Here is a 14,957-nt window from a genome sequence, read left to right on the forward strand (position 1 = left end):
AATTGCTGATTCATTTGGTGATTATATAGATTAATTACATTACTTTTGTTTTAACATATTTATATTTTGTAGTATGTGTAATACCTGCTAAAAGGTTATTTTCAAAAGACTATTAATCTAACAAGGCCCTGATCAGGACGTATATCCTAATTTATTGACTAAGACTGCATGGGATTGACATTTAAGTTTTTGCATTACTCTTAGCACTAAAAAAGAAAAGGCCTTCCAGTGACTGTGAGGGCGCATCAGACCCCCCTCTCTCCCGCTCCTCCTCATCCCCACCAACTTGCAACACAAAGTTGCTTTTTTCATTGTAAAAAGATTGAACAAGACTGAACTTCACTGGAATTTAACCTGTTAGTACGGATTAACAGGTTAATCTTGTTAACCTGTTAATCCGTACATTTTAGTTCTTTAGTAAGAAGATTTTAGCTCTACTAAGAACTAAAATGAAATAAATTTAACTGAGTATTAAATGGATTTAACTTTTTGACTTTAGATAACTTTTATTGCAAATTGGTGTTATTAGTAAAACTTAACTAATACATAATTTATACTAATACTTAATTTATTAAATATATTAATACATTAAATATTTAATTCATTTAATTAAATATTTAATAAATTATTTAATTTAGTTGTATTAAACAAACAAAACTGAGCTCAGTTGTGTTTGTTTAAATGCACCAAACGCAGGTTCAGCTAAGCTGGATACAACATTTGTTGTGCTCCATTTGTCTTGCAAAAGAATTTGGAAAGTGTGCTGTTGAAAATTCAGATAAAACTGTTTTAGAAATATTATCAAAAAACTGCCAATCTAGCTCCCAAATATGAGGAGACACAGATGTTAAAGAAAAATAAGAGTTTCATTTAGAGTACAGATCTTATCCATCCATCCATGCTTACCCCTGGTGAGGGATGCTGGTGCCAGGCGGGGTGACCCTAGACAGGTCGCCAAAAATGTCCTTGTGTATTTCTCTAAGGGTGTCTCTTTATTACCATGAATATGAGCTGAAAAACTCATCTCATTCTCACTGACCCAACATCAACATGGCAGTTGATCATGTGAATGACCATCATGTGAATGTGAGAGGTGCAGAGATGTTGGAATGCAGTGACTGGGACAGATTTGCATTCCTGCAGTGATGCTGTAGTTTCTACAGTGCTTTGCAGGCTCACTATTTGCACATACCTTGCAGTCTTTCTGGTACTTGCTCCACACCTCTTTGCTGAGACCTCCAGATGCCTCACAAGGTCTGTCTGGGGCTACGATGTTGTGGGTGACCATAGCTGACAGGTGTGTCCGCACCGTGGACAGGTGTCGACAGTATGCAAGCCCTGATGGACAAGTGAGACACATGCACAAGTGCACTAGCTGAGATCAGGAGGCAGAAATTTCAGGAAAGGTACATGTTAAATTTGGTCCAAAATCATGGATGGAAAGAAAAGTCTAAAAATGAAAATGTGAAAAACAAAAAAATAAAAAAGATGCTTTATCAATTGAAGGTGCACCAAGAACTCAGTTGCCAATTGGAATTAGATTATATTCAGGTCACCTGGAAACTCCAAACTACATCTTTCTCCTGATAACTGAACTCATCACAGTAATAGCTACACTGTAAAACGTGGTTTAACTTGAAAATGAAAGTCCACCTGCTACCTTGATAAGTCAACAAGAAAACTGTATTGGTTTTAACTCAGAAATTCACCTCAAGGCCACCGTAGCATGTAGTTTAAATTTTTTTTTTTATGTTGATTAATCTTGAATTGTGAGTGTTAACTTAATGTTGCAATTTAAACCCAATAATTATTTCTCAATGCAAGAAAAAAACTGCCCTCACCTAGTTAAAGAGAACATATTTCTCTATTACTAAGTTAAAATGACTACTTATTTACTTTACAATATTTTAAATTCTTGTTTCAAATTGCATGAGCAAAATTTTTTATCTGAATTTTATTAAACATCTGCTCAAAAACATTTAGTGTAAACATTACATTATCCGCAAACATTAAAATACACATTTGCCTTGATAACACACAAGAGTCAGATGAATGTAACACACTTTCATCTCACTCATGGAGCAACACAGGATACAAAAACATGTCGTGAAGCACAAATGGAAATAGTTCCCGCTCCTGTCTTTTTCTTCTTTTCAGTTTTTTTTTAAGTGCTTAACCTTAAAACTCCAGTTTATTCAACTATTGGAGGTTTGACAAAATTAATAAAAAGTTAACACAAATTACTGCGGTAAGTTTATCTTTCACAAACTCACACATTTAAGTTCAAAGTCTAAAATTTGATAGTAGACACAAATTTGTGGCTCAAATGTTTTACAGTGTACCAATTTCAATATGACAGGTTAAAAAATAAGTTGAGACTAGGGCTGTCACGATAAAATTTACTGGACGATAAATTGTCCCATAAGTTATTGCAATAATATTGTGGTGTTGAGACAGTTTCAGGTAATAATAATGCAAGAACACATTCTCAAAAGTCAATAAACTTTAAATTCTAATGAACATTTAACACCTAGCCTAGCTAGTTAGCATAACGGATAAACAGTTTTTCTGTAATAGTGAGTTGTTTTTCCACAATTAACACATTTAGCAGTGCATACACAGGGTTGACTGACAGCACTGAGACACTCTGCTCTGATTGGTTGCTTCTGACTGAGCGGTGCATTTTTGCAGACTGCAATAGCAGCTCTTGGAGGAGGTGGAGGATCTTTGTCTCATAAACTGTCACAACATAGTGACCGTTTTGATAAATATAGAACATGTTTTCATAAAAGCTACATACTGCAGCTTTGAAGACAAATCAGACTTGATTAAAATTGGTGTAGCAAGAGAGATATAACAACTAATGTGTCTGGGGAAAAAAAGGTAAAAAGTAAACCTTTTAAGTTAAGCCATATAGAGGTCATATTATGACATCAAACTTTAGAGGGCCCTCTCTCATGTTCATTCTGGAAGAGTTTAAACATTCAGCTTATTCAAGTACAAACTTCATTATTACTTTGACAAGTTGCACCTGCACAACTACAAGTTTTATTTAATTGGCTTTTAAAATTTACTGTGCAGCAGCCTGGAAGTCAGCTACACAGAAGTCTCAACACAGAGTTGGTGAGAGATTATGCCGACGCAAACCAACTGAGTGTTGTGTCAAGCCAGTTACAGAGATTGAATTGTTTTTTGCACAAGGCAATAGCCTACTGTGTTTTATGTAGACAACTGTATTACACGAAGAGCAAAGGACTGAATTAAATTCATTTGTTACGTAAGAAGGAAAATGAAAAAGGAAACAGATATCTGTTTTCACAGCAAATGAAAACAAAATGCTGGATGTGAAATTAGAATAAAGCTCTTTTATAAAATCCACTCAGAGAAAAAGCAGTCATAAAGAATGAGTGAGCAAATCAAATGAGAGAAGAAGATGGTGAACTTACATCCATAGAAGGCTCTGGAGACGATCTGCCGCTTCATGTTCTGACAGAGCATCTTCAGTGGAATACTGGTGCACAGAAATCAGATCATTGTCACCACCTTTACTCCTCTCACTTTGTTCAAAAAGTTACAAAGATCCTCTTATCAGATGTGACTCTGCCAAAAGTTGGAAACCTCACTGGGTTTTAGATTTTGTATGCATGTGCCCTTGGAAGTAGCCGGACTAGCTGAGTTCAATGATTTGGAGGGAGATGAAATACATTTGGCTTCATGGTGCATTATTTAAAGTCCTGACATGCTGCAAGCAACACAGAAAGAAAGGTTGGAAGTGGAGTGGCCATTTATCATATAGTTTATTATTTATGGTGAAAATTTTCTTATGACAAGAATTCTGATTTATTGTTGTCTCAATAAATTTAAGCTATTGTAAAAAAAAACAAAATCGACAGTATGATTGGAAATATTATTTTTACTAGTTTCCCTGCTGTTTGTTCCACAAGAACATAAATAAATATCAGTAAATTTGAAAATATGATTAAATGCAGCTGTGTGCAGTTCAGTGATGAAAACACGTTGTTTTTTTAAAGCAAACAAATAGAAATAATTTTCAAGAACAACATTTGTGTTTGTGGCTTTATGACTGCTGTGCAATACAGTTACCTAAAAAATAAATAATGGTTATTTTATCATAATTGTATTGTTATTACAATAGTTCCAAAAGATATGGTGATAAAATTGGAATTCCTAAAAGTTTTGATTTGGGTGCATACGTGTGAATGTCCGACGGCTGATGCAGGCAGGTGCAACCAGCTGTGTAGTCAAATGATGAGTTGCTACCAGCTGCTGAGCAGGACTGGCACAGGAACTCTTGAGCAGTTACATCAGTCTGTTGCCACGACGATGGACTCCCTCCAAAACCTTGCATCTCCATCATCTCTCCGTGGTCTACAAGGGGAGAAGACAGACAGACATCTCAGCGCTGGCTTGTGTTTCCTGCATCCACTTCACTCTGGCTCTGGATTCATGCCTTCTATATTATGACCTAGGTCCCTCAGCTCAACCCCAAATACATCCGTCAATGTATTTTGGATAATTATGATAGAAGGAGATGAGAAGATGGATTAAAGTGGTGTAGAGAGGAAACTAAAAGTGAAAAGATGGAAAGCAGGAATGATGTGGGAGAAACAGGTGGGGGCGTGGATGCTCAGATTCCATGCAGCTTATTCAGAGAGGGGGTGAGAGTGTTGGTGGTGGTGGGGTGGGGGACCATAGAGCTCTAGGAGAGCGGGAGAGGGAGTGAGGGAGCAAACAGTGGGGACGAGTCTCACAATTAGAACATGCAGGATGCACTAAGCCAGAGAAAAGACAAGACACACCAGAGGAAGTCTGCTCAGGAGCAAATGGCACTAACAGGCACACAAAGAGGAAGGCAAAACTGGAGAAAAAAAAAAAATCAGGAAAACTTCAACATCAATTTAATGCTCTTCACCTTAATTCTTCAGGTTGGAGCTGATGACCTGTCATAAATATGAAGATGTGCTTTGGTTGTTCAATAACTCCCTCCTCCCCACCAAAAATAAACAAGTAAATAAAGAAAGAAAAGTAAACATAAAAAAATATTTGAGAGAGACCAACATCTGGCCTCTCTCCTCTACTTTAGAGCTAGACGTGATCTATGGCTGGCTCAGTACTGCAACCCCGCTCACACAACCATTCCACGTCTGTACTACTGCGGAACCCCACAGGACCGGACTAGAGGGGATGGATGAGGTGGAGGCAGGGGCAGGAGGGAGGGGTGCCAGGGGGCAGAGGGATCAGTGAAGAATTACAGTGAACAGCATCGCAGCAGACAACAGCACAAACAAAGGAGAGACAAGCAAGGTGGTCAGCAGACTCCAGAGACAAAAACAGAAGAGGCTAAGGGAGGGGGGCACTGTCATCACAAGTCTACACAATACACACTCCCCTTTATGCCATTGAAGTAATTACTCTAATAAAACAATTAACAAAATGATTTGGGTACACATTTCCCATGCAAGAAATGCCAAGCACGAAGCCGCTGAGAAAAGAAACAACTTAATGAAGGAAGAGGAATTACTCAAAAAAAAATAGCACTACTTGGCAACATCAGTACAATCCCAACAGTGGTGAGTGTGCAAAGAACTTTCTCATTATCTAACAAAATTGTGAAAGGAGTATCTAGCAATAAGTAACTTGTCCAAAAACACTAGGAACAGGAGAACTCAGCATGTCTGAACAGATGGAAGCATGGTGGATATATGTGCAGCCTCAATGTGTGGTGGTCTCTCTTCTAACAAAGCCTGTTTGAAGTGTTTCACAAATCTACATAAGTCCAGCCTGCCATCTGGGTGGCATTGTTTAAGGACAGTAATAAACAGAGATGAAGTGCTGCTCTGATGCTGTTATGCTTTTAACAGCTTGCCTCAAAACAAATATAATAAAACAAAAAGAGGTAATCTGTTGTTGACTGAAGAGTACACCTGTTCTGTTGGAGTATCAGGGACAGTGGATCTCAGGTGTAATTGTTTTGGGCTCCTTTAACATGTGCAGTCTGAATCTCAATTATATTGATACTCAATTCTCATATTATCTAGGTTTCCATTAAACATAAAATTGCACAAAATTGAGATTATGAAAGTAAACATGGAAACATGTCAATTTCTAAAAAAAACCCCCAAGAAAACCCTCATGTTTTTTGATAAAAAGTTGTTGTGCTGGGATGAGGTGGTCTTTAAACTGTATTGAAATAGATGTATTTCACAGAACCCTAATTCTAAAGAAAGCTGTGAAACAGACCAAATTACAGAGAACATGGAGTGAATCTTGTCTTGGAAACAAACAGGAACAGGTTTCCCTCGCTGTGCTGACAGCTGTTAGGAAAGAAACACATCTCATGATTCTCTAGTTTGCACAACAAACTTCAGCTGTCAAACAGATGACTTCATGTTTCACATTAGAGGACTAGACAGTGAATTTAATTTGATGACAAGTTAATAAAGACCAATTGCTGCAAAACAAGCTCAGATCAACATCTGTCCATCACCGTGCTTGACACCTGAGAGGTCTTTGTGCTGATGAGTTTGCAGACTCCATGGTGTGACAATAAACAGATGACATAAATGTTGTCTTGCTGCAAGACAGCACTGAAGGTCAGGGTCTTTGGACATGGTGTCACACTTTCTCCCTTTGCATGAGTCAATTCTTTCTAGGTACTCTGACTTCATTCCACTGTCCATTGTCATGTTAACTGCTCCTAATTGCTCCTAGGGAGTGTGTGTGTGTGTGTGGTGTGTGTGTGTGTTTGCATGTGTGTGTGTTTGTCTCCCTGGTTGTTTCCAAAGTGATGAACTGGTTACCTGTTCAGGGTTACCCCCTTCTCACCCATTATTAACTCTATACTCTATAACACCCAACACCCCAGGATAGGTGTTGGGTGTTATACACACCTCTGATAAAATGTAAAAAATATTTTTTGTTATTTAGTAAAATTAGTCCATGATAAATAATTTCATACCTTTTCACGCCTCTATGTTTTTTTTATCTGCTTATTACATTACTGATAATGTAATAACTTATTACATGCTGATACTACAAGTGCATTAAATGAATATCAACAATTCACCTGATGTTCTGTACCTTTGATGCCCTTTTCTGGGTCAAGAAGTGGTGTTCGAGGCTCCTATAGCAGTTGATGGGTGAGAGGCACGAATATAGCGCCACTGTTTTTGGATCTGATTTCAGTGTTCATCTATTCACCGCTCATACAGCCTTTTAATGTTTGCACATTAATTGCCTATGGATACTAATGTGTAACATCGCTATGCATGACTGTGTTTATTCTGTTACAATATAGCCAAATTTCCAGTAAATCAGCATAGACTTCCTAGATTTGTTGGAGAAGAGCAAAGCCTTTCTGAAACTTTGAATAGCTGTTTGATATTTTAAAACATGTCACATCTGATAATCTGATTATCTCTTTTGATACAGTCTCAATCCTTTATAAAACGAAGCTAAGCACAGCCTCATCTGACCAAACCCTAACAACAAGTGTGTAAGCTCCAGTACATTCAGTGAAGAAATCTGACATTCAGGCTCAACTCTACAATAGCTTTCAGTTCATTTAGTTGCTGTTGGAGTTTTTTAGGCCTGAGCCTCACACACGTCAAATTCAAATTAAAAGTCTTCAGCAATAATCATGCATTTCATTTATTTTGGAAGTTGCCCACAACTTTGTTTTTGTTTTATTTACAAGTGAGAAAACCCAGTGGGATCTGCCAGTGGTGCATAGCTACTATTAGCAACACAGGCTAAAAACAATCTGCACTCAGGACATTTAAACATTGCACAATTCTGTGTGCATGCATGCATTAATAAGATACAACTCATTCAAATGAATGAGTCATTACTGTGGGAAAGTCAAACTTTTATATTAGCAGCAGACAAGGTTAGTGGGAAATGTCTCACTTTCTTCAAGGGAACCTTTATGTTTTTATTAAATGCATGCATTACTTGCATCTAAAGACATAAACAAAGATTATTTAACTTCAGATCAAGGTTAGAGACATATTCCACAGATAAAATAAGTATTGAACACATCAACATTGCTCCTAAGTTAAACAAATTTCTAATGGGCCTGCTGACACAGCATTTAAGCAAGATGTCAGCACCGAGTAAATGACACATACAAATAAATCATAGCAAATTGGTCACTAAATCAAGTCATGGATTAAAAAAAACTGAGAAGATCAGGTCATAAGTATTGAACACATGAAGAAAAGTATCTTCAAAAAGGGATTAATCTTAAAATCCCATTACTTCCAGTTAAGCTGTCTTCTAATCCACATCTACCTATTATACTGTCATGTTATTTGCAACACTCTTTGGTGTGGTGGTTGTTACAGAAAATTAGCTTTTTTCTGTTTCAGTTACTTGTTTGCAAAATCAAATGTACAGAAATGACAAAAGTTGTAAGAAGATATTTAACAGAACTAACCTGATTATATTAGAACTGAAACGATTGGTTGGATAAATTGTGATGAATCGATTGGAATAATTGTCAACTAATTTAGTAATTGGTTAATTATTAAATGGACCACACAAACTCTAAAACAAGGCTGTTTGCTGAAATGACAACACACTAAGAGCAGTAATTAAGCCAAAACGTTAAAAAAAGTGTATACATTTTGCATTTAAGATTAAAAACTTTATTTGTCTATAAATGTGTTCTAACCAGAACTCATCCAATGGCAGTTTAAGCTGATTCAAATTCTGTAAAAATAAATTTCCTATTGAGCATCTTTTGCTATCAAATTATTACTTGTTTAATCCAAAAAATACCACCAGATCAGTCCTACTCTGTACTGATGTTAAGTCTCACAGAAAAGACTGAGCTTTTCACGTGTTGATGCTTTTTAGTTGTAGATGCATCGTTTGCTACAAATAATCAAGTGTTTGAGGAAAGCTGTTATTGGACTTTAGCTAATAAAAGATTTGTTTTCTCATTTAAAAATCTCTTAATGTATTTATAATATTGTATTTAAAAAGAATGTGCCAATGTGTTTATCTAATTAATCAATAGAGCAATTGATTAATAAACTAATCCTTAGTTGTAGTCCTACACGATATTAACAACCAGCTAATCATGGAGGTTCCTAAAATCTAATGATAAATTAAGTTTAAAATGTTGACTTATACAGAAGCTCCCTAAATCATTAACATACTGTCTGTAAGAAAATCTTAATTCAATTAATTAAAAGTTCTACAAGAGAAAATAGGATCAGCTAAATTTGGTAGCAGCAGGTCAGATAGAGTTTCGGACCACATTTCTACTTCCCCATGTCCCTGATAGTTTGGTCAGATCTAGCCTTCTCCTCACTGCTGGGCTCAGCTTCAGGCAGCACACAGACAGGCAGGCAAAGCTGTGGGGGGTGGGAAGCTAGGTAGGGGAAGGAGGGAGGGCGGAAGAGGACACTGAGAGGTGGGCGGAGGAAGAGGGAGGTGGGGAGGAAGGAGTCTGAAGCTGGAGTGAGGTCTAAGGGGTGGGGATGGGGCAGCAGGTTTGGTGGTGTGTTAAGGTGATAAAAACCTTTCAGGACATTAGGGTCTGTGAGGTTCCGCGAGCAGATCATTGAGATCATAGCATGGAGTCTATCTTCCTCTTCCTCATCGTCATCCAGCGACGGTGCGCGGCTGCCCGTGGTGTGGTGGTAGTTTATAGTGACTGCTTGCACCAGCGAAACAACAGAGAATGGAATTAGAAAAGGGTTGCCCTACAAGCCTTGGGAAGAAACGACCTGACTTTACAGTAGCAAGCCATACACCTCAAACAGAGATAAGTGTTAGCAGCAGAAAGAACAGCTTTACTTCATGAGCACGTCTGCCCTGGTAATGTTTTACAGATAAGATGGTGTGAAGTGGTTACTCACTAGCATCGTATCGGTATCCTGGGTAGACGATGCGAAAGACGTAGTCAGCAGCTGTCTGCTCCTCGCCGTTCCTGTCCTGCTCCATGAGGAGTGCTGTGCTGCTCCTCTTCCGCAACTTAGGGAACACTTTTCCCTTCAAGACACAAGCAGATTTCAATATCAGACTTAAGATATTCCAAACCATCTGGCTCACTGCGAGCTAGATGGTTTGGAATAGGATAGAAAATCTACGCAGTTATTGATTTTTATTCTTCCACTGCCCAGGCTAAGGTTAGTTCTCAGGCTCCTCTTCTGTGGAACCAGCTCCCAGTTTATGAGGCAGACACCCAGTCTACTTTTAGAACTTAAAGACTTAAAATGCTAATTTTTGATAAAGCTTATAGTTAGACTGGCCTAGCTTATCATGATTTATCTCTGTAGTTATGTTGGTGTAGGCTTAGAGAAAAAACTGATCACTTTTTCTCACTTTCTTCCTCTACTCTTCTCCAATTTAACTATTTGCTGTTGTTTCAGCTATTAACTTTTTGTTTTCTTTGAGTTATTTTTCTCTTCATAGAAGCTACACCAGGTCTGGTGTTCTGATTGGCTGTGATTCCTTCCTGGAGGAGGGTATCAGCTGATATAATGCTGCCATCAACTAATCATTCTCCCTCTTCTGCTATAAACTTTTTACTTAAATGGACATCGAAATAATCCTAAATCAGTTCATCTGTTTATTCTTGTGTCTCTGCTCTGTTTCTCAAACCTCCAGTTGGTTGTGTCAGATGGACTACTTCCAACCTTCTGCTGGAGGTTTCTTCCTGTTAATAGGGAGTTTTTCCTTTCCACTGTCACTACATGCATGCTCAGTAAGAAGTACTGATGTAAAGTCAATGACTACATGCAATTTGCTGGGTTTCCTTAGATAGATCCTTTTAATACTATTTTGGAGAATTACTGTACTGTTTGATAACTAGGATCAACTGAAATGTATATATAACTGAATTAAAATTATTGTTTTTGTAAAGTGCCTTGAGACATTTGTTGTGAACTGGCACTAGATAAATTAACTGAATTGACTTGTTAATAATTGTTGTTACCTTGCCTTTCTGGGACCAGAGGGGAGGTTCCAGCTGGCCTCGTGGTAGAAGTCCAGTTTCCAGACAGGAGAGGAAGGCCAGGAGGTGACCGCCGGGGGGAAAGTGCAGTGGCGGCCTCTGAATCCCATCCTGACTGACGAGTACCAGCGTCCCACCACAATCAGCTGCATCATGGAAATAAAAAGTTCATACAGAAAAAAGCATGGGATGAAAAATAGAATGGTTTGTGTAGCACAGTTTTTCTCTGTTTCTGCAAGAGAGGCAAATAAGCATTGACCAAATATAAAAGCCAGATTTTAAAGCTGCAGCAATTTGCACCTTAAGAGATTAATAGTCCAATCAGGCGACAGCGTTTAAAACACTATTATCTCAGTTCAAAAATAACTGACAATATGTGTACTCACGCCGTTGGTGACAGTGGATGCAAACAATCTGGCGCAGAGGAACAGTCAGTGCATAGTCCCAATAAATACTGAAAGTGAAAAAAAAGTTTTCAGGTTCAGAGGCAGTTGTTTTAGATCAGATCAGTTGCAACATGTCACTAAATGCTTCTCTTTTCTAAGAGCTGTGATTTCTGAGTTTGGCCCAACCTTTTCTCCAGGTCGCAGTCCCCCAGCGTACCATTGATGAGCTGGTTAGGTGTCCACTTTAGCGTGAGGTTATCCCCAGCTTGATGAAGTGACAAATAGCCCCGTAACACCTCCATGTCCTTTTTCTACCATTTCAGATGGAAGAAGGAGAGCTTAAGCGTTGAGATCAAAGTTCAGAGTTTAGGGGGGAATACTGAGGTGCTTTGTCAAAAGTTTTGTTTTTTAACAGAGTGCTGTAACATGGTTACACCATTAAGAGTTCCTCCTGTTTTTCATTTTTCTTCACATTTAAATATTTCAAATCATCCTATTAATTTTTACATCAGGCAATCATAAACTGAGGTAATAAAATTTTAGTTTTTAAAGGGGCAGTATTGTATATTTTGCAGCCACATAGTGACATTTTAAAGCACAATTAAGTAACTGTTAACTTCAATTGTTAAAAAAATGCTGTACATGTTAAATATGACTTTAAAAAAATTGACTTATTGAAATTGGGCCTCTGTCTTTAAAAACTCCTGCTCTTTCTGAGGTGTATTCAGGAAGTCATCACAGCATGGCTCCTCTATTAATCCTGTAACAACATTTTTACCAGTGTTTCACTGGTAAAAATGTTTCACTGAGAAGTAGCTCCTATAATGAGTTACTTCTCATGAGCAGGTGTTTGCTAATTGCTGCTGGCTAGTCTGAAGGAGCTGAGTGGGAAAGTTGTGCTTTGTGAGGCAGAAGCCTGGACATTGCAGGTCTGAGGAGGATTCGCGCCTTGAAGGCGGGGCTAGGTCCACCCACATGTTATGCATAGCAGAATATTTGCCTTGGAGATTAAAGGATTTCTCAAACAGGCCTGAAAGAATCAAAGCAACACTTCACGTATGTTTTTGGTCAGGGAATAACATCATAACATGATGTAAAGTTTTAAAAAAGCAGGTTTTACATAATTCTGACTCTTTAAACAATCAAACAAGCCACTCTGAGACCTGACTACTGACTACCTGACTACACTGCAGACTCTACAGTGGGACCTGTAGAATCTGCTAAGAGTCCAAAACAAAGCCACACACACTAATAATACATTCGCTGTTCTTTAGCTCTGGTTACGCACTATTTCAATAAGCTCATGTAGAAATTATGGAAGACTTGGACCTGTTAGAGATTTTTTGGTATTATCATTTTATTCTTACTTTAGTTCACATTAAGTCTATAGATCTTTGTGATTTTCTGTTTAAAGTGTTCTCTTCTTTAAATGACCTGGAGGTCACTACTGTCTGTTCAACTTTACGAGAAATAGATAACACTAAGTTTCTCAGACCTTAAACCCTTTTGCAAGAACACCTCCTAATTTAGTAACCACCTGTGAGCAGTCGTATTTTGTTTTCTTGACAGTACTGACCGAGATTTGAACCGGGCTCAGACCTTTGATCAGATATCACATTTGGAACTGGGTTGTTAGATGTTTGGGTTAGAAGCTTTACGACCTCTGTTGTTTTTCCTGACTGCCCCCTTGCCTGTTCTTCTTTGACAATAAAAACAGGAGCTGTTGTGAGGGCAGACCAGAATGCCCTGAGAATTCTTCCAGAAGAGTTCTCAGAGCCTTCTCCTTTTGCAAAAGCTCCACGTAAAATTCATATACGTTGTCTGTGGTTCTTTCTTTTATTTAGGTTCGAAAGGAAAATACCTATCAGGACCAATGCACAAATTCTTCTCCAGCACCAAGATTCTAGAGTTAAGGTCTGGACTTTGTGGTGACAATTCCATGGTAAAATGATTTCTCATGCTCCTTCAACCACTTTTGTACATTTTGAGCCACTAAGATTATGGAATAATTATATTCTAATATGCCTATGCCACCAGAGAAGCTGATGGAATTACCTGGCCTTTCTGGATATTCAGATAATCAAATGACTGGAGTGCATTTTGTTAATGTGCTCCATTTTGTTAACATCTTTTAACTTCTTTTTTTGTTAACTTTTTTTTTTTTTTACCACAGAATGTGCTTGGAACATAGTTTAAGAAATTAGGAGCTACTCACTGTAATCACAGTGAAAATAAGACAGCAACTCTCACCTGGAGTTCACATTTAGAAATTGTAAACATCTGTATGGAGACCAAGCCTTTTGCACATAGAACAACAAAAAACCATAGCTCAGTCTGGGCTGAGGAAGCTGTGCTAGACTGAGGAAGACATCACCCTCCAGTTGCAGAGGATCACTAAAGAAAACATGGTAACATTTTATCTAAGGGGGCATGCATAAGACTGACATGACACCATCATAAACTTGACATAACACCTGTCATGAACATGAAAGAGTCTTTATGAATGTTTATGACTGTTGTCATGATGTGTCATTTGGTAAATAATGACACTTTTAATGCAAAGTTGCAATAAAAGTCCATTAAGAGTGGACTTTGGATCTGTCTTATGAATATCCCTTCAAATAAAGTGTAACCGAAAACATTCACAAAAACTACAAAAGCACAGAAACTGTACAGGGCTGAATACATCTGCATGGACCAGATCCCTTACATATTGAAATGAAACAGCTCAATATGTGAAATATATTTTCACAGTTTGTTTTGAAACACAATTTATTTTAATATAAGATGAGTTGTTTTTTTGGTCTATTTGGAAAAAATTGTTTGTACCAACGTTAAATTGATAGGTAAAGTAGGCACAGTGGCACATCAAAGATTAGAATAGAATAAAATGAAATAACTGAACAACTGAGTCAAGGGTACATACTTCCAAAAAGGATATTAACTGTTATCTTGTCAACTGTTGGGCACACTTACATTTAATATATTTTCCTAAAAGACAGTTGAATTGTTCCCTACTTATTTATTTTTTACAAAACAGGAGTGCTAATGTGGTCAGCATTGTGTACAAGAGTTGGTCACAGAGTGGCAGAGTCGTACCGGTTGCACAAGGACGTTGTTTTTGCCGTACAGGAGGTGTGTTCTGGAGTTCTGATGAAGAGACTCCACATACTCTCTTGCCGATGCAGCAAACCTGTCTTCTGACATGCTCCCACTGGACTGCCTCTTACGGATCTGAAAAAGGATGTTCACCCTTTAATTTACAACAGGATGTCTCTCTAACAGCAAACATCCTGAGATTTGATCTAAATCATCCTCCAGACTCACCCCCAGAGCCGGTCGACGGCCGGATGACACATCTAGGCTGCGGTGGGCCCCATGGATACGGTGGCGCTGAACCAGCTCATTGGCTGATGGGTCCGTCCAGAAATGATCGGAAGTTTTCAGCTTAGTGTACTCCAGGGCACAGGGCCCCACTGCAGATACAGAGTATAAGCAGAAAACACACTTGACAGGAATTTGTTCAGTTTAAACCTCCCAAAATATGGGTAAGGTGGTCGGGAAATGTTCATTTCTCATTTACA

General features: G+C 38.1%; 1 protein-coding gene across 7 annotated transcripts in view; it reads right to left on the reverse strand.

Moving 5' to 3' along the window:
• The window catches only part of sgsm2 (small G protein signaling modulator 2), a 128,129-nt gene that overhangs the window by 34,993 nt on the left and 78,179 nt on the right, over window positions 1-14,957 (reverse strand). For 3 of the 7 annotated variants that reach the window (XM_028045861.1, XM_028045858.1, XM_028045860.1), the window contains exons 6-15: window positions 14,701-14,849; window positions 14,473-14,607; window positions 11,560-11,684; window positions 11,374-11,441; window positions 10,970-11,133; window positions 9,891-10,023; window positions 9,551-9,688; window positions 4,215-4,389; window positions 3,447-3,511; window positions 1,193-1,338 (exon numbers count right to left, since the gene is read on the reverse strand). In XM_028045861.1, the coding sequence (XP_027901662.1) occupies window positions 1,193-1,338; window positions 3,447-3,511; window positions 4,215-4,389; window positions 9,551-9,688; window positions 9,891-10,023; window positions 10,970-11,133; window positions 11,374-11,441; window positions 11,560-11,684; window positions 14,473-14,607; window positions 14,701-14,849 (1,298 nt within the window). The remainder of the gene's footprint in view (window positions 1-1,192; window positions 1,339-3,446; window positions 3,512-4,214; window positions 4,390-9,550; window positions 9,689-9,890; window positions 10,024-10,969; window positions 11,134-11,373; window positions 11,442-11,559; window positions 11,685-14,472; window positions 14,608-14,700; window positions 14,850-14,957) is intronic. The other 4 variants (XM_028045859.1, XM_028045863.1, XM_028045862.1 and 1 more) reach the window with 2 other exon arrangements.

This window comes from Xiphophorus couchianus, chromosome 18 (genome assembly GCF_001444195.1).
Source record: "Xiphophorus couchianus chromosome 18, X_couchianus-1.0, whole genome shotgun sequence".
In the NCBI taxonomy this organism is placed as follows: domain Eukaryota; kingdom Metazoa; phylum Chordata; class Actinopteri; order Cyprinodontiformes; family Poeciliidae; genus Xiphophorus; species Xiphophorus couchianus.